At 43.2% G+C, this 20,917-nt stretch overlaps 1 protein-coding gene across 1 annotated transcript in view; it reads right to left on the reverse strand.

The window, feature by feature from the left end:
• The window catches only part of LOC119971697 (aftiphilin-like), an 89,764-nt gene that overhangs the window by 41,472 nt on the left and 27,375 nt on the right, over positions 1-20,917 (reverse strand). The window contains exons 3-6 of the mRNA XM_038807606.1: positions 6,078-6,220; positions 5,632-5,758; positions 4,642-4,698; positions 2,915-3,040 (exon numbers count right to left, since the gene is read on the reverse strand). Coding sequence (XP_038663534.1) covers positions 2,915-3,040; positions 4,642-4,698; positions 5,632-5,758; positions 6,078-6,220 — 453 coding nt within the window. The remainder of the gene's footprint in view (positions 1-2,914; positions 3,041-4,641; positions 4,699-5,631; positions 5,759-6,077; positions 6,221-20,917) is intronic.

Raw genomic sequence — 20,917 nt, forward strand, 5'->3', positions numbered from 1 at the left:
CATTCATAATCATAACGTTTGAATTAAGGGCGGGCAGCATGGTATGTGTGTGGAGTTTGCACATTTTCCCCGTGTTTGCGTGGGTTTCGCCCACACAACCCAAAGATGTGCAGGGCAGGTGGATTGGCCAAGCTAAATTGCCCCTTGATTGGAAAAAATTAATTGAGCACTCTAAATATTAAAAACAAAATGTTTGAATTAAGGGAGGATGAGAGGAAAACATGGAAACATTGAAAGGCCATTCAACGCTCATGTTACCCATATCCCTGAACAAATGTGTGGAAACTGATAACTGGCCAAAGGGGCATTCATGTTGCCTCTTAGTGACATCTACAGTGTTGGTGGCTTCCATATATATGACACCCAGCTCTACGTCTCATTCCCCATTTCAACACCTTCACTGCCTCCATCTCATTAGATTGATTGCCTGGTGATCAGTAGAGGGACAGGTAGTATTAAAGTGGGCTGCAGAAGGATTTGGACAAGCTAGGAGAGTGGGCAATGAAGTGGCAAATGAAATACAATGTGGAAAAGTGTGAGGTTATGCACTTTGGAAGGAGGAATTTAGGCATAGACTATTTTCTAAATGGGGACATGCTTAGGAAATCAGAAGCACAAAGGGACTTGGGAGTTATTGTTCATGATTCTCTTAAGGTTAACGTGCAGGTTCAGTCGGCAGTTGAAAAGGCAAATGCAATGTTAGCATTCTTGTCAAGAGGGCTAGAATACAAGACCAGGGATGCACTTCTGAGGCTGTATAAGGCTCTGGTCAGACCCCATTTGGAGTATTATGAGCAGTTTTGGGCCCCGTATCTAAGGAAGGATGTGCTGGCCTTGGAAAGGGTCCAGAGGAGGTTCACAAGAATCATCCCTGGAATGAAGAACTTGTCGTGTGAGGAACGGTTGAGGACTCTGGGTCTGTACTCGTTGGAGTTTAGAAGGATGAGAGGGGATCTTATTGAAACTTACAGGATGCTGTGAGGCCTGGATAGAGTGGACGTGGAGAGGATGTTTCCACTTGTAGGAAAAACTAGAACCAGAGGACACCATCTCAGACTAAAGGGACGATCCTTTAAAACACAGAGATGAGGAGGAATTTCTTTAGCCAGATGGTGATGAATCTGTGGAACACTTTGCCGCATAAGGCTGTAGATGCCAAATCACTGAGTGTCTTTAAGACAGAGATAGATAGGTTTTTGATTAATATGGGGATCAGGGGTTATGGGGAGAAGGCAGGAGAATAGGGATGAGAAAATATCAGCCATGATTGAATGGCGGAGCAGACTCAATGGGCCGAGTGGCCTAATTCTGCTCCTATGTCTTATGGTCTTATAGTGTCCAGTATTGTATGAGGTACAGTTTCCTCTAGCTGAACATTACTATAGCTGAAGTAGGGCAGCACGGTGGCCTAGTGGTTAGCACAACCGCCTCACGGCGCTGAGGTCCCAGGTTCGATCCCGGCTCTGGGTCACTGTCCGTGTGGAGTTTGCATATTCTCCCCGTGTCTGCGTGGGTTTCGCCCCCACAACCCAAAAATGTGCAGAGTAGGTGGATTGGCCACGCTAAATTGCCCCTTAATTGGAAAAAATAATTGGGTAATCTAAATTTATAAAAAAAAAAAACTATAGCTGAAGTTATTATTGGTTTCTGCAACAAATTGTTACCTTCAAAATCTGCTATTTCTGTCCTCCTGAATGACTGCTAAACTTTGCATACTTCAAATTATCCCAAATTCTGCTGTGCCCCAAACCTTCACCCATTACCCCTTCCTCATTGTAAGAACTTTACAATACCAGGTTAAAGTCCAACAGATTTGTCTGGCATCACTAGCTTTCGGAGTGTCGCTCCTTGATCAGGTGGCTCTCCTCATTGACATCGGCGATCACACAAATTTAAAGGTCTCATCTCGATATTTAAATTCCATCATGCTCCCTTGCCACCTCTATTACTATAATTTCCTCTAGCCCTACAAACCCACTCCACCCCAAACTCTGTCCTCGACTCTGGCCTCTTAAGCTAGCCACTTTTCTTTGCCTCACCACCAGCTGCAGAATTCCTGTCACCAAACCAGTTCACTCGCTGTTCGTCTTCCCTCTCCTCCTTCAAGATTCTCCTTCAAATCCACACCACTGGCCAATGTTGTTAGCTCTCCTAACATCTCCTCCCTTGGCTCAACACCCATTTGTTTGATCACTCTTCTGTAAAGAGGTGTTTTCTTCATTAAGGCTATTATATAAATGCAATTTGATGTAGTTCCGATAAAACTAAGGTGCTAAAGAAATTGCATATGTAATTATGTATTTTTACTTTTTATATAATGATCATGTATAGACCATATAAAATGTATTAGTACCTTGCACATAAATAAACTGATACTCATTTCCGCCACCCTATATCTTTAATTTATACGGCAAATCAATTTTTGTTCACATTTGGTATGCATCAAAACAGTGGAGGATTGTTGCTTTTTAGTTCATTTTCATCTCAATTGCTTTGTTGGATGGTAAAGAGTACAATTGGAATTTTGAATAGGTCACAAATAATTCTCCACAAGTTCCTGTTCCCAATTGCTGCCTCATTACTGTGCAGGATTCGAAAACGAGGAAGGTTATTCTTGTCAGCTACAAAAATAAAAAGTATTGTTACAAACCTGGAACAGGATGGCAATCTACCATTCTGCCAGGAGTGGAACAGTGATGGAATAAAACTTTAAAAAAATAAGATGGGAAGAACAGGAAAATAAAGTCAGATTTAAAAACTAGGCAACAGGCAAACTATCGAGCAAAGTTATCCTGGTCAATCTTCGTCCTTAACCCCACAACTTACTAACTGGTCAATAATGTTAATTATAAGCAAGGGGCTATAAGCTGATATGTATTGGAGGAGTGAAACAAAAAAGATAGTTTATTCTTACCTGGGTTTGATCAGAAGTAGACAACTCGGACGGCGTTACACTTGTGGCTGATATTTGACCTATTGAAGCTATCTTCTCTGCAGCCGATATTGGTTTTACTGGTTCTTTGGTGGGTTCTAACATGCCCTGAAACAAAAAAAAATTAAGGTACATCACAGAATTGTTACAGCGCAGGAGGCTCCATTTGGCTCATCATGTCGACACCCGCTCGCCAAACGAGCAGAATGGCCTGATACCATTCCCCTGCCTTTTCCCCATGCATATTATTTCCATTCAAATATTCATCTAATGATCTCCTGAATGCCTTGATTGAACCCGCCTCCACCACACTTCCAGACAGTGCATTCCAGACCTGAACCACTGTGTGTGTGAAAAAGTCTTCGATCACATCACATTTGCTTCTTTTGCAAATCACTTTAAACCCCTGCCCTCTTGTTCTTGATCTTTTTTACGAGCAGGAACAGTTTCTCCCTATCTACTCTGTCCAACACCCTCATGATTTTGAACATCTCTTTCAAATCTCCTCTCAACCTTCTTCTCTCCAAAGAGAACAGTACCAGACACTCCAATCTATCCTCATATGACTGAAGTTTCTCATCCCTGGAACCATTCTTGTAAACCTCTTGCACTCTCTACAATGTGTTCACACCTTCCTAGTGTGACACCCAGAACTGTACACAATACTCCAGCTGAGGTCCAACTAGTGTCTTGTATAAGTTCAGCACAACATTAACCAAGTATGTCCTAAATGTGAAATTTTGAGATTTAGATGCTCCTGGCATGGAGCCTCCCCTATTAGCATAAATTGAAAGTGTTGATGCAGAAATATAAATAGAAAATAATGGAGCATACAATTTCCTGATTACATACTCTCAGCAAGTTGGAATCCACGTTCACAACATGATCGTTTAGATTCTCACAAAATGACTGAAGTAAAAGCCATTGATAACAGAGTTATGAAAAATAGACTGGGTTACTTGTGATACCTATCCCAACTACAGAATATCAAGACTTCCAGAAAGTTCGCAGAACACTGCCCACTTCGGATTGTAATACATTACCTATAAAATAGAAGTGATATAAAAAACATTTTGGGGCAGGCATTAAGTAGTCATTTGTATGGTGATAAGAGATTGGTTCAAGAATTGGATCAGCATCACTGCAGACGAGAATACTACACTGTCTAGAACATCAAGGTGTGGATCAGTACCACTGCAAACTGTAATACTGCACTGTCTATAACATGAAAGTGTTGATCAGCATCACTGCAGACTGTAATACTGCACTGTCCATAACATGAAGGAGTGAATCAGTACCACTGTAAACTGTAATACAGTATTACAATCTGCAGTAATACGGATCCACACCTTGATGTTAAAGACAAGAATATGTGGATCAAGCAATTCCAGATGAAGGCTCACTATCTATTTCTTGTAGTTTGATAGTCATTTTCATAGTTTACAAAAAATCTACCTTGATATCAGGTTGTCAAAGAGGATTTCTGCATATAATTTATTTTAAAATTTGAAATACCAATCACATAAAATTTGTTCCATCTACTATATTTGCCGAAATTTTGCATTGCATTAATGTTCAGGAAATTAGATTCATAAAATGATAGAATTACACAGTGCAGGAACAGATCATTCATTCAATTGTACCTCCTGATATAGAAAGCTGAAATAAAGGTGGTTAAAATATATTATACAATTTAAAGCTGTACTTACCAGACCAGATGCGTATGCTGGAACTATGACAGGCTGCTTCCGCTGTCCTGTAAACAACTTTTGAAACAAAAACAATAAATTTACTGTTACTTCATTAAATCTTGTCTGAAGCTAAAATATCAACCTTTTTAAAAAAAAAATCCAATTAAAGAGCAATTTAGCGTGGCCAATCTACCTCCCCTGCACATCTTTGGATTGTGGGGGAGAGACCCACACAGACACAGGGAGAATGTCCAAACTCCATATGGACAGTAGCTGTCCGGGATCAAACCTGGGTCCTCGGCGCTGTGAAGTAGCAATGCTAACAACTGCACCACCCCTAAAATATCAATATTTAAGAAATAAAGTATATGTAATGATCTTGAGTCTCATCAAGCTGGTGCATAAACAATTTCCAATTTTATTTCTGATCAACAATTTAAAAGTTTGACAGAGTTTTAAAATTAGAAATTGGTTTACCTATAAATTGCTGTCTTGTTCTTAACAAAGTAGGTGTCAGTTTGGTTCAGCTGCTGACAGCTTTTCCACTTGATAATGGTTTTTGAGTTCCATACTGAGGTCTGAATTCATCATCTCAGCTGATATTTCAGTGCAGTACTGATAAATTACCTGACTGCCAAAAGTGCCAAACTTCAGGGGACACCTCAAAGTTGCAATCATAGCTGCACATTCTTGCAACTAATGGTAGTTTTCAAAGACAAGGGATCTTCTCCTAACACAACAAATACCACCAAAATTATTAAATGATTGTCTCACACAAATAGCAACGAGAACACTGTTGCTGCAGAATGTCTTAATTTGTCCCGAACAAAGGTAAGTACTTCAGAAATGAATGGATCGTGTGAACCATCGCTCTTTCTTGGAAGAAAAACAAAGCTGCCTCATTTCACTTCAAACAAATAAATAAAATATACCCCCCCCCCCCCCCCCCCCCCCCCCCCCCCCCCCCCCCCCCCCCCCCCCCCCCCCACCCCAGTCTCCATAACTTACTATATTTCTGGTATCGATTCCCAGGGAAATCAGAAGCTTTTTGTTGCTGTGGGAACCACCCCACTGGTACCTCAATCCGTGGGCATCTTCCACATCTTGCAGCTCAGTCCAGATGGCCAATAACTCTCTGCACAACCCCACAAGAAATCATAATGCTGTTCAGTACAATACAGCACATCAAACATTGGTGCTCAAAGCATTTCATTTAGAATAGATCTCCAACATACCTGTTACCGATTTTAATTTATCTTGGTTTTAGCAAACAGACAATTGGATTTATTAGTGGGTTTTTTTAACAGTATGCTAAGATCATTTTGGTTGTCATCTACACTTAAAAAGGTTTATCAGTTCAATATTATTAGATTAATCACTTTTGTTGCATTTAGTAAAGTTATTCCTACTTTGTTTAAATTAATCTCTGCGATGTGTACGTCTCACAGCCTTACCCATTGTTTGTCTTCATTTCCTCTCCTTTGCCAGACTGCAGTAGATGCCCAAGAGAGCAGATTTCTTCTTTGGTGACCTCAATAGCTGGCTCCAGGGAAAAACACGTTTGGAAAACTCGCTCCAGACGATTTAGCAAAGACACCTACGTTTAATAAGCAACAGTTGGTATTAGTTTGAATTTTCCCTTTCTCAGTTTTGACTTGTACAACAATACACATCTAACTCTAATTAGGCCATTTGCTTTTTAAAAAATTCTCCCACAGAATTTTGATGTCGCTAGCTAGGTCATTATTTATGGCCCATCCCCAATTGCCCTTGAGAAGGGTGGTGGTGAGCTGCCTTCTTGAACCGCTGCAGTCCCTGTAGTGTAGGTACACCCACTGTGTTGCTGGGAAATTCCAGGATTTTGACCCAGTGCCAACGAAGGAACAGTGATGTATTCCCAAGTCAGGATGGTGTGTAGTTTGGAGGAGAACATGCTCCTATGCAGCAGCTGTCCTTGGTCCTTCTAGGTGGTAGAGGTCACGTGTTTGGAAGGTGCTGTCGAAGGAGGTTTGTTGAGTTGCTGCAGTACATCCCGTAGATGACACACTGCTGCCACTGTGCATCAATGGTGATGAGAGTGAATGTTGAAGGTGATGGACGGTGTGGCAATCAAATGGGCTGTTTTGTCCCATTTGCTCCGCCTGAACAACGTGGAGGTACGAAAACTGAAAATTCTGGAAATACTCAGCTTTCACTTTCGGATGGCACGTGTTCTTGTTAATGCTTTTGGATAGCAGCTGTTGAACACTCTACCACTCACGCGTCCTTTGGACGCCTCTCTCGATTCTTTACCTGTCTCAATGCCACTCCCTTTGGCCTCGTCACTTAATTGCTCCTGTCTTCCATCCTATCATAGGCGTCCTTTTTGTTGTTCCCACCCTCTCCCCTTTTAGATTTCCAATTTTTCCCAGTTCTGATAAGAAGTCACTGACCTGACATTTAGACTGTTTCTCTCACCGTGGAGGTTCCCTGTCGAGTATTTCCAGCATGTTCGGTTTAAATTTCAGATACCCAGCACCCACAGTATTTGGCTTTTGTACTGCCGAGGTCAGATGGATCACAGCCCCTTGGTTTAATATTTCCCTGCCTTTCCAACATTCCAAAAAAAATTAAAAGTCCAGCCTCCATTCAGCGGAGCCAGAGCACAATTTCAACAGGTTAGCTGTGGACCAACTACAATTTGCCTCAGCACCATGGCCTACTAATGCAGGGCAGATTCATATGAAAAAAAGAATAAACGTGATCAGCTAAAATTCAAGTTCCTGCGTTTTGTGCAAATTACATTTGGAAGGTGAGAAAAGATGCATAAGTGAGTGACAGAGTCAACTTTCAATAAAGTCATTACGGCATAGAAGGAAGCCATTTGGCCCATTGAGATAATGTTGGCTCTCTGAGGAACAATCTCTCCACAATCTTTTAGCTCACATAAAAATAAGTAGTTGCTTGAATGGCGGGTCAAAGAACTATGACGACCTGTAGCACTTTACCTTCACATGCATTACAAACTCCGGGGTGACAGTCAAGACTGATATCTCAGCAAATATTTTTGTCCTCAAAGATATATCTGAATCTATACTCCCACATGTGTCTCTTAGGATGGTCTGGAACTCTAGGGAGTACAAGAATAAGGAAGTCTTGCTACAATTGCTACAAACTCAAAAACAGCTTCTTCCCCACTGTCACCACTCCTAAATGACCCTCTTATGGACTGACCTCATTAACACTACACCCCTGTATGCTTCACCCAATGCCGGTGTTATCTAGTTACATTGTGTACCTTGTGTTGCCCTATTATGTATTTTCTTTTGTTTCCTTTTCTTTTCATGTATCTGTTGAGCTGCTCGCAGAAAAATACTTTTCACTGTACCTTGGTACACGTGACAATAAACAAAATCCAATCCAATCCAATTGTACAGAGCTTTTGGGAGACCACACCTGGAATACTTGGTGCTATTTTGGTCTCCGTATTTGAGATTATAGTTGCTTTGGAGATGGTGCAGCAAAGGTTCACTAGTTTGGTCCTTGGGATGAGAGAGCTGCCCTATGATGAGAGCCGAAGTAAATTAGCCTATACTCTCTGGAGTGTAGAAGAATGAGGGGTAACCTGAAGGGGTTTGGATAGGATATACACAGAGGTTGTTTTCCCATGGCTGGATAATCTACAACACAAGTTCATGGTCTCAGGATAAGGGGCCAATCATTTAGGATTGTGGGGAGGAGAAATCTCTTCACACACAGGCATATAAATCTTTGAAGTTCTCTATCCAGATTAATGCTCCATCATTGAGTATATTCAAGGTTGAGGCAGACAGAGTTTTGGTCATTCACGGATCAAGGGATAAAAAGCAGGAAAATTGATTTGAAGTCAAAGATCAGCCAGGATCATATTGAATGGTGGAACAGACTCGAAGTGTATTCCTGCTTCTATTTCTGATTTTCTTACTCAGCCTAAGTGGTTCTAGTGTGAGGGTCTAACACCATATTATGCCACCAAAGCATGGTTGGAATGGGGAAAACTGGTTTCGGGGGAAATTCAGAGTCCATATTTTTATGCCACACTAATTTCCCTTCTTATTGCATCCTGGGCAAACTATTTTCATTATTTTAAAAACACAATTGAGCGCTGACTGTACCCAACTATGATGAGGTTGTAATAGAATTCTCAAGCCAGGACAGTTGGTAGGATTTCGTAAGCTTAGGCCAGATGGTGGGGGCTGAATGTAATGCGACATGAATCCAAGGTCCCGGTTGAGGCCGTACGCGTGTGTGCAGAACTTGGCTACAAGTTTCTACTCGGCGATTCTGCGTTGTCGCGCGTCCCGAAGGCCACCTTGGAGAACGCTTACCCGAAGAGGTTCTGCACATTGCAGGTATAGATCATACGGCCTCTCAAGACTGCTCCGCCATTCAATACGATCATGTCTGATCTTCAACCGTGATTCCACTTTCCCACCTGCTCCCCATACCCCTCAATTCCTAAGAGACCAAAGATTTGAAGCTAGGCCTTAGATATGGAGCTAGCAGATTGTCAGCAACTGAATGAGACACCAAAATATGTACTGGGAATCTGCTGACGTTCTAAGGCGCGAACCTCCCTCAAAACGGCCCAGAAGTTTCAACTTTTGATGGTCAATGTCCCTGCTCCCTGGGACCCTCTGCAAATATCTCTACTTTTGAGTTCCAATTCAGAGACTTGGGACAGTTTCCATGTACTTTATCTGGTTAGTTACCCAAGAAATCAGGAATAGTTAGATCAAAATCTAGTCTAAAATCTAGGTAACAACACAACTGGCCCCATGATCTTTATGTCGTCTTTGTCGACAGGAATAGTGCCGGAAGACTGGAGGATAGCAAATGTTGTCCCCTTGTTCAAGAAGGGGAGTAGAGACAACCCTGGTAATTATAGACCGGTGAGCCTTACTTCGGTTGTGGGTAAAATGTTGGAAAAGGTTATAAGAGATAGGGTTTATAATCATCTTGAAAAGAACAAGTTGATTAGCGATAGTCAACACGGTTTTGTGAAGGGTAGGTCATGCCTCACAAACCTTATTGAGTTTTTTGAGAAGGTGACCAAACAAGTAGATGAGGGTAAAGCGGTTGATGTGGTGTATATGGATTTCAGTAAGGCATTTTATAAGGTTCCCCACAGTAGGCTATTGCAGAAAATATGGAAGTATGGGATTGAAGGTGATTTAGCGGTTTGGATCAGTAATTGGCTAGCTGAAAGAAGACAGAGAGTGGTGGTTGATGGCAAATGTTCATCCTGGAGTTCAGTTACTAGTGGTGTACCGCAAGGATCTGTTTTGGGGCCACTGCTTTTTGTCATTTTTATAAATGACCTGGAAGAGGGTGTAGAAGGATGGGTTAGTAAATTTGCAGATGACAGCTGAGAGGTGGCAGACAGAGTTTAATGCGGAAAAGTGTGAGGTGGTTCACTTTGGAAGGAGTAATAGGAATGCAGAGTACTGGGCTAATGGCAAGATTCTTGGTAGTGTAGATGAACAGAGAGATCTCGGCATCCAGGTACATAAATCCCTGAAAGTTGCCACCCAGGTTAATAGGGCTGTTAAGAAGGCATATGGTGTGCTAGCCTTTATCAGTAGGGGGATTGAGTTTCGGAGCCACAAGGTCATGCTGCAGCTGTACATAACTCTGGTGCGGCCGCTCCTGGAGTACTGCGTGCAGTTCTGGTCACCACATTATAGGAAGGATGTGGAAGCTTTGGAAAGGGTTCAGAGGAGATTTACTAGGATGTTGCCTGGTATGGAGGGAAGGTCTTACGAGGAAAGGCTCAGGGACTTGAGGTTGTTTTCGTTCGAGAGGAGAAGGCTGAGAGGTGACTTAATAGAGACATATAAGATAGTCAGAGGGTTAGATAGGGTGGACAGTGAGAGTCTTTTTCCTCCGTCTGCCACCTCTCAGCCCAGCTCTGCAGCTTATCTATGTCCCTCTGTATCCTATAACATCCTTCAGCACTATCCACAACTCCACCGACCTTCGTGTCATCTGCAAATTTACTAACCCATCCTTCTACACCCTCTTCCAGGTCATTTATAAAAATGACAAAAAGCAGTGGCCCCAAAACAGATCCTTGCGGTACACCACTAGTAACTGACCAACACGAGGGGACATAGCTTTAAATTGAGGGGTGGTAGATATAGGACAGATGTCAGAGGCAGTTTCTTTACTCAGAGAGTAGTAGGGGTAGTAGGGGTGTGGAACGCCCTGCCTGCAACAGTAGTAGACTTGCCAACTTTAAGGGCATTTAAGTGGTCACTGGATAGACATATGGATGAAAATGGAATAGCGTAGGTCAGATAGGCTTCAGATGGTTTCACAGGTCGGCGCAACATCGAGGGCCAAAGGGCCCGTACTGCGCTGTAATGTTCTATGTTCTATGTTCTAATCACCACCCTGTCCACAACTCCTTGACTACTGCCCTCCCCACCCCACACTGACTGGGCCCCTTTCCCAACTACCGCTCTGATCCAACTACCCCCCTGACCAACTCACCATCCCTACTCACCTCACCCATCTAACCCCTACCCACCTCATCACCTACCCATTCACTCATCCATTCGCTAATATTCAAAGCAGACCTTTAAACTTACCACTTACCACTTTAAACTTACCATTCGGCAGCTAGTATTGTAAAAAGAGGCTGTGTCATTGAATCATCATAGAATTTACAGTGCAGAAGGAGGTCATTCGGCCCATCGAGTCTGTACTGGCCCTTCGAAACTTAAGCCCACGCCTCCACTCTATCCAGCAACCATTTGGACACTAAGGGGCAATTTAGCGTGGCCAATCCACCTAACCTGCACATCTTTGGACTGTGAGAGAAGACCGGAGCGCCGGGAGGAAACCCACGCAGACATGAGGAGAACGTGCAGACTCCGCACAGACAGTAACCCAAGCCGGGAATCGAACCTGGGACCCTGGAGCTGTGAAGCAGCCATGCTAACCACTGTGCCACCCGGTCTTCCCTGCTCTGCTTTACTTTAACCAGATTCCAAAGGACACTGTGCTATATACTTCTGTAGAAGCCAGACTCACAAGACCCCCAGGGGAAATACGCAGTAGCATTGAGTTGGGAGAATTTTTGCTCACAGGGACAATCCGACGATCATTGCTGCTACTCAGAAGGGAATTCCAAAGATTCACAGCCCTCCGAATGAAGAAATTTCTCATCTCAATCTTACAAGATCGGCCCCTTATCCTGAAACTGCCCCCATGTTGTAGATACCCCAGTGAGCGGGGACAGCTTCCTCGTGTCTACCCAATCATGCCCTTTCAGGACCTTGTACATTTCAACAAGATCACCTCTCATTGTTCTAAACTGGAGAGAATATATGCCCAATGCTCTGATACAAATAACCAGTCTGGCTCTCAACTGTTTAAACATTCCAGACGGTGGAGAGACAAATTCGCACTGGGCTCTTGGTCTTGTTCCCTTGATGAAATTCTACAGTTGAGACTGATGGCATCATGAACAACCAGGAACTCAACGCTCGAGCTTGCAAATGTTAGAAATCTAATTTGCAGCAGGAATATTCAGCTTGGAGGATAAATTAAAATTGCAAACTGGAGGATTTTCAAAGAATTTGCCTGGGTTTGCATTTCCACTAACAATAGATATTAAAATCTCCTCATATGTAAATCTTTATATGTCACATTCTTTGCAGTTATCTTGTTTTCTTTGTTTGATTCATACATTTCTGACTCCTTTGCTGCTATTTTGTGAACATGAGATTTGAGCCACACAGCTCTAAAACACCAAAATGTGACACAGGAAGTGTGATGTGACAGGCAGATTGCAAGCCCAGTGCAACATTTGTATATTTTAGCAGAATTCTTGGGCATTACAATGAGCCAAAGGATATGTTTCATTCTTACCATCTGTCATCTTTGTGTTGCTTCTCTCTCCCTCCTTCCCATTTCTTCTTTTCCCTGGGAACTGTAGAGAGCAAGTGGTAAGTGCAGGGCACTTTGAGCAAACACTACAGGCTAGGTTAACCTCATGTGCCGCAAGGGGAAGAGGAAAGAGTGAATTATGACAATCCTGTGTTATTTAATATATCTTGCAACACAGGGTTTTGTATATAATCTGGTTACCACAGCCAGACACAATCCCAAATTGGCTGCTGCACCCCTGCCCACTCCAAGACTTAAAGCTCTCATCCACAGCTACACTCTGCATAACTCTGGTTGCCAATCCCTCAGGCCTGCATTCAGGCTAACAAACTCTTACAAAATGAAGTACGGGACACTTTGACCGTGGAACTGTGGAGGGTGGGGTTGCTGTTAACCGCTTGAGCAGAGGCTGAGCTGGTGGGGTTTGGCAACATGAGAGTGAGGAAGGGGGCCTTGAGACCATAATCCCTAGGAATGGTGGGGGTCAAAATCAAATTTTAAAAACTTACAATTTATGTTGAACATTATCATCTCTCTGCTGGTCGACTCACTCACTTGCAGTCCCAGGAGACTCCAGGATCAGTCTCTCAAGTATCCTAGAAATAAAGGACAAAGGGTGTCCCTTCGGATAAACAGTCAAAATGAGGGACAATCCCTTAAAATGTGGGACATTTGCCCTGATCCAAGCCCCAGCCCAGATTCCTATACCAAGGTTTCAAAAGCAACTTACTGCTGTGAACATGAACTTTGACATTTGTTCAGCACTGTAAACAATTTAAAAATAGCTAAATCTCTATTTTTCCTTCTCTCAATTACATCCCTCTTTAATTTTCCCTACCCCACCACACCCCTCCAAACTCAATCCACTCTTTACTTTCTTCCTAATTACCACCAGGAGCACACAAGGCAGGAGGATTTGATTAAATAGGGATGCACCATGGTTGATGGCAGTTATTGCCAGTAGACCAAGAGAAGCATACAGCCAGAATCAGGGTAAGAAAACAGTAAGCAGACAGGGGGTTAAGAACCCATTCGTGAAGAGAGAAGCTATTAACAGGCTGCTAATGGCTGGGATAGGAGAGAAGGCTGGAGACAGTGGGGGAGGGAAGAGCTGGTAAATTAGGCTGAAAATAGCAAGAGGATCAGAGATAGAAGAACCACAACTGATGAAACTCAAACTCCACTGGATAGAATAGAAGCAATAAGAGGAGTGGACCATATGGCCCATCGAGCCTGCTCCACTATTCAATACGATCTTGGCTTAGCTTGGGCTTCAATTCCATTTTCTCGCCTACCCCCTCACATCCCTTGATTCTCTAAAAGATCAAAGATATCTATCCCAGACCTAAATATATTCAATGAGGAGCATCCACAACCCCCTGGGATAGAGAATTTCAAGGATTCACAATTTTTAAAGTAATTTCTCAGTCCTAAATGATCGGCCCCTTGTCCTGAGACTGGGCTCCCATGTTTTACATTCTGCGACCAGCAGAAACAATCTCTCCGTGTCCACTCTATCAAACCCCCTCAGAATCGTGTTGCTTTCAATGAGACCTCCCTCTCATTCTTCTAAACTCCAGAGATTACAAGCCTAATTTATGTGGCCTCTCATCATAGGTGTTTCATATTCAATTAATACATTCCTGTTGGTGGAACATCACGTGATCTGCAGTGATGCCAGCAGAAAGTTTGCACAGGCTGTAGCTCTCCATCTTAGTACTGTGTGAGCAAAATCTCTTGAATAAACCTTGCATTGTGTTTGGAAGAAACCCAAGTGTCTGGCACCTCCATTCCTTTCCTCTTTGCAACACATTGAGAATATAACAATAGGACAACTCGCTCATCCCGGGAACCAATTTAATGAACTTTCACTGTACCACCTCCAATGCAAGTATAAATTATGCAAGACCAAAACTGCACACAGTATTCCAGATGTGGTCTCCGCAAAACCCTGCACAACTGTGGCAAAACTTCTTTATTCCTGTACTCCCCTTGCAATAAAGACCAACATGTGATTTGCCTTCCTGTTTGCTGCACCTGCATACTAACTTTGTGTTCCTTGTTCAAGCACGCCCAATTCTCTTTGAACATCAACACTTACTGATTTCTCACTCTTCTTTTAGTGGAACTCTTTGGGAAGATTTTACTGATGCATATTTCTGCTGTGAAATCTTACTTATTAGAAGCATATATTGGAAAATCACAGAAAGTGCAGATGATTTTGCAATACATATCCCCAGCAGGTAGGTTGTGGTGAATGAATTAGCGAGGAATTAATCAAGATTGTAAAGACCTAGCATTATACTGTATACAACCGTGCGCTGCCTTAGCACAGGGCTAAATCGCTGGCTTTTAACGCTGACCAAGGCAGGCCAGCAGCATGGTTCAATTCCCGTATCAGCCTCCTCGAACAGGCGCCGGAATGTGGCAACTAGGGGCTTTTCACAGTAACTTCATTGGAAGCCTACTTGTGATAATAAGCGATTTTCATTCATTTCATTTCCATATCATATTTTAAGCGTTATAAGCCCATAGAAACCTTGCTTCAAAGCATGATCCTTCAGTCCAATTAGAAAGCGTTATTTCAAAGTTTGGTTAACTCCTGGGAAAGTACCATTTTTATTCCTTGAAGCTTATTTGAAGGTTGCAGTGACCCAATGCTGATCACTCCAGTGTTAGCTACTGGCTTTCGAAGAAAAAAACAGCACCACCTCGCTTGAAGGCCAACTAGTGCAAGACCAAATGAATTAAATAAAATCAGAAAATCCATGGCCAAAAACATTACAAGATATAATTGTAGGAAGTACAGACTTCTAATACACAATGGGTGCATAATTAGTTGTCTGGTCGTACAGAACTGAATACTGCTGAAAAAAGACATTTTACATCGAACATCGGAGCAGGAGGAGGCCATATGGCCCTTGTTGAAGCATTTCATCTTGCACTCATCAGGACAATCATGGATTTCATAGAAGTTACAGTGCAGAAGGAGGCCATTCGGCCCATCGACTCTGCACCGGCTCTTGGAAAGAGCACCCTACCCAAGCCCACACCTCCTCCCTATCCCCATAACCCAGTAACCCCACCCAACACTAAGGGCAATTTTGGACACTAAGGGCAATTTAGCATAGCCAATCCACCTAACCTGCACATCTTTGGACTGTGGGAGGAAACCGGAGCACCCGGAGGAAACCCACGCACACACGGGGAGAATTCAGACAGTGACCCAACCAGGGAATCGAACCTGGGACCCGAGAGCTGTGAAGCAATTGTGCTAACCACTATGCTACCGTGCTGCCCAATCGCAAGACTACTTATGTCAGGGGAAACAACAACTTTATACTGTATGAGAAGAGGGTACTGATTGGTTGGCAAGATGACTCTTAGATTAGTAGAGGCACTGCAAAGGAGTATGCACCAGTTGAAGGTGACTGACCATTAACTGCCAAGCATTCTTTGAAATTTAAACCAGGCAGCTTGACTCTGACTGCTCAGGACATTGCCCTGCGGAATGACGCAGCGAATGGCTATCGGTTATTTTGTTTAGCAGAAACAGGTGCAATGTGTGAACATGTTCTTTCTGTCTGCAAAGAACATGCACAATTAGATCATAGAATTTACAGCGCAGAAGGAGGCCATTCAGCCCATCGAGTCTGCACCGACTCTTGGAAAGAGCACCCTACCCAAGGTCAACACCTCCACCCTATCCCCATAACCCAGTAACCCCACCCAACACTAAAGGGCAATTTTGGACACTAAGGGCAATTTATCATGGCCAATCCACCTAACCTGCACATCTTTGGACTGTGGGAGGAAACCGGAGCACCCGGAGGAAACCCACGCACACACGGGGAGGATATGCAGACTCCGCACAGACAGTGACCCAAGCCGGAATCAAACCTGGGACCCTGGAGCTGTGAATTAGTGAAGCTTCCATTACAACACATCATGAGTTGATGGATATGCTATTTTCTAACAATACATAGACAAGATTTAGTACAGAACCACTGATATACAATGGCACTCAAGTCAAATTCCATTTTATTATTTGTCATTCTGGAATTTTTACTGGGCATTTATTCATGGGATTCTGTAGTTCTGGTAATTTTTCCTGAAGAACTGTAAATCAGTGGCCTTGGTAATTATTGCATGCTCCACTATCTACTCCTTTTTTAAAAAGCCCAGACCCACAGTAAGATGTGTAGAATCTGTAGACCAGGTGTAGAATGCCAGAGTTGCTTGTTCCTAACTTTGGCAGTACAATGAGATGGAAAGTTCCGGCAATATATCAACATAGATTGAGACATATTGGAGTTCAACAAGAAAGCACAACAGCGCCTACACTTTCTCATTAAACTAAGGAAAGTCGGCATGTCCACACTAACTCTTACCAACTTTTACAGATGCACTATAGAAAGCATCCTATCGGGGCTGCATCACAGCCTGGTATGGCAACTGCTTGGCCCAAGGCCGCAAGAAACTTCAGAGAGTCGTGAACACAGCCCAGTCCATCACACAAACCTGCCCCCATCCATTGACTCCATCTACACCTCCCGCTGCCTGGGGAAAGCGGGCAGCATAATCAAAGACCCCTCCCACCCGGCTTATTCACTCTTCTAACTTCTTCCATCGGACAGGAGATACAGAAGCCTGAGAACATGCACGAGCAGACTCAAAAACAGCTTCTTCCCCGCTGTTACCAGACTCCTAAACGACCCTCTTATGGACTGACCTGACTAATGCTACACTCATGTATGCTTCACCCAATGCCGGTGTTTATGTATTTACATTGTGTACCTTGTGTTGCCCTATTATGTATTTTCTTTTTGTTTTATTTTATTTTCATATTTTCGTGTACTTAATGATCTGTTTGAGCTGCTCGCAGAAAAATACTTTTCACTGTACCGCGATACACGTGACAATTAACAAATCCAATCCAATGGAGGGGGCCTGCATTTGGCAGCGCAGATGACTGTTTTGCAGTTTTACAGGCATACAAAGAATATCAAGACTTAATAGTACACAGAGAATCCTGAAGCTTGAAAGCACAGGCAACGTGGTTAGCAATTGGATTTGAAGGCACCGAGAAGAATCTCCAAGGGTTAGCCAAACCAGAAGGTGTAATGTATAGTTTGACTCAAGGTGATGCAACAACCTTGCAATGAATCTCCAAGCTTCAAAACTCTGGCTTTCAATTTGTAAACTATTTCATCCGAGTCAATGAATGAAGTGTAAGGCAGCACGGTGGCACAGTGGGTTAGCCCTGCAGCCTAACGGCGCCGAGGTCCCAGGTACGATCCCGGCTCTGGGTCACTGTGTGTGGAGTTTGCACATTCTCCCCGTATTTGCGTGGGTTTCGCCCCCACAACAAGATGTGTAGGATAGGTGGATTGGCCACGCTAAATTGCCCCTTAATTGGAAAAAATTAATTGGGTACTCTGAATTTATTTTTTTAAATGAATGAAGTGTTTTCCTCAATAAAAATGTAATTCTATAAATACATAACCCAGCCGTAAAAATCAATTTAATTTTCAAATGGGGGCATGGTCAATGATTTTTTTTCATCATTTAGGAAATTTGAGGGAGGGACTTATAACCAGCTTTCTTTGACATGTCCCTTGTTGCTATTAAATTCAAGAATTTACCTTGTGATTCATGAAGCGTTTTGTTGGAATTAAAACCCAACAAACTGGTTTATTGCTTCCAGATTGTGACATTTTTTAATGCAATATAACTAGCTCACAAAGTCACAATGGAAATATAATACATCTTTCAGGAATTATCTCTAATTCCCATATCCAAAGGTTTTAACTAACTGTTGATCAGCAAGGAGACATGTTACTGCCCGTGTCTCCCATAGATTGGTGCGAGTCCAATTATTGTTCACTTTTGATTAATGAACGGTTAGTAAATTGGTGACTTGTACAAGAGCTCAGAAAGGTTCGACACATTGCAGGAACAGGCCATACATGGCAAATGGTGTTGAACCTGTTTAAATGCAGTGTCATACATGTAGGGAGCAAGAACACAGAATACACTCATCATGAGCAGGGAACAATACTGAAACGGTTCATAAGATACAAGAGTAACAGACCATTCAGCCCTCAAACATAAGATCATGGTTGATCAGATTCTGGTCTCACTTTCCTATTTTAACCCTCGAATTCCTTCTTGGATCAAAAATCTGTCTAACTCAGACTTGAATATATCCAATGACTCAGCGTCCACTACCCTTTATAGAACAGAATTCCAAAGACTAACGACTATCAGAAGAAATTCCTCTTCATCTCCATCTTAAATGAGAGATCCCTTATTTTGATATGGAGCCCTCCTTGTTCAAGATTCCACCAGAATGGGATACATCGTCTCAGCATGTGTGCAGGAAGTGTCTCCAGCTGCAGCTCCTGGAAGCCCGGGTTTCAGAGCCGGAGCGGTGGCTAGGGACACTGTGGAGCATCCGTGAGGCGGAAAGAATTGTGGATAGCACGTGTAGCGAGGTGGTCACACCACAGGCTCAGACTCCATAGGCAGGAAGGGAACAGATGACCACCAGGTAGAGCAAGAATGTTAGGCAGGCAGATAATAATAATAATCGCTTATTGTCACAAGTAGGCTTCAAATGAAGTTACTGTGAAAAGCCCCTAGTCGCCACATTCCGGCGCCTGTTCGGGGAGACCGGTACGGGAATTGGACCCGCGCTGCTGGTCTTGTTCTGCATTACAAGCCAGCTGTTTAGCCCAGTGCTAAACCAGCCCCAACAGAAATCTCCTGTGGACATTCCACTGCAAAACAGATGTACAACTTTGGATACTGTTGAGGGGAATGGCTTCGCAGGTGAAAGCAGCAATAGCCAATTTAGTTGCATCCCAGTTGGCTCTGCTGCGCAGGGAAGGAGTAAAAAGTGTGGGAATACAATAGCTATAGGGGATTCAATTGCAAGGGGAATAGACAGGCATTTCTGTGGCCACAAATGAGACTCTGGGGTGGCATGTTGCCTCCCTAGTGCTGGGGTCAAAGATGTCTCAGAGCGGCTACAGGGCATTCCGGAGGGGGAGGGTGGACAGCCAGTGGCCAGTGCACACAATGGTATCAGTGATGTTAATAATAAAAGAGTTGAGATCCTAAAAGCCAAATATAGGGAGTTAGGAAGAAAGTTGAAAAGTAGGACCTATAAAGGTAGTGATCTCAGGCATCTGCTCGTCAGAGTAGAAATAGCAGGATGTATCAGAAGAATATGTACCTGGCAAAATGATGCAAGGGGTAGGCATTCAGATTCCTGGGGTATTGGGACTGGTTCTGGGAAGGTAGGACCAATACAAACTGGACAGGTTATACCTGTGCAGGACTGGAACTGATGTCCTAGGGCGAGTATTTGCTAGTGTGGTTGGGAAGGGTTTAAACTAGAATGGCAGGGGGATGAGAACCTAAGCACGGTGACAAGGGAAAGAGAAACAAGGACAGTAATAAACGAACAGTAAAATGCAGAAACGGTACACAGGAGAATCAAGGGAGAGGGGCAAATGGTGCCAAAGTACAAAGAAAAGTTTGGATGATTAAAAATGGCAAAAAGGCAAGCCTAAAGGCTTTGTATCTTCATGCATGAAGCATTCGGAATAAGGTAGACAGACTGATGGTGCAAATCGAGGTAAATGGATGTGATCTCAGCCATTACGGAGACATGGTTACAAGATCATCAAAGCTGGGAACTGAATATTCAGGAATTTTTGACGTTTCGGAAAGACGAGAGGGAAGGTGATGGGGGTAGCATTGGTAATAAGAGATGAAATGAGGACAGTTGTCAGAGATGATCTGGACTCAGGTGATATTGTCCCATTTGGGTGGAGGTTAAAAAAAAAACAGCAAGGAAAAGAAGGTATTGTTAGGAGTAGTGCATAGAACCCTCAAACAGTAGACACACTGTAGGAAAAGGTATCAATCACCAAATAATGGGACGTAAAAAGAATAGAGCAATAATTATGGGTGACTTTAATCTTCATATCGATTGGGCTAATAAAGTTGATACGGGTAGGGCGGCACGTGGCACAGTGGTTAGCACTGCTGACTACAACGCTGAGGACCCAGGTTCAACTCCCGACCCTGGGTCACTGTTCGTGTGGAGTTTTCACATTCTCCCCGGGTCTGCGTGGGTTTCACCCCCACAACCTAAAGATGCACAGATTGGGTGGATTGGCCATGCTAAATTGCCCCGTAATTTGAAAAAAAAATAATTGGGTACTCTAAATTTTAAAAAATAAAGTTGGTACGGGTAGCAATTCATGGAGTGCTGAGGGATAGCTTCCTGGAGCAATATGTCATGGAGCCAACCATGGAACAGGCTATCTTGTATCTGGTAATGGGGAATGAAGGAGGTTTAATAAAT

This window comes from Scyliorhinus canicula, chromosome 1 (assembly GCF_902713615.1).
Source record: "Scyliorhinus canicula chromosome 1, sScyCan1.1, whole genome shotgun sequence".
Lineage (NCBI taxonomy): Eukaryota > Metazoa > Chordata > Chondrichthyes > Carcharhiniformes > Scyliorhinidae > Scyliorhinus > Scyliorhinus canicula.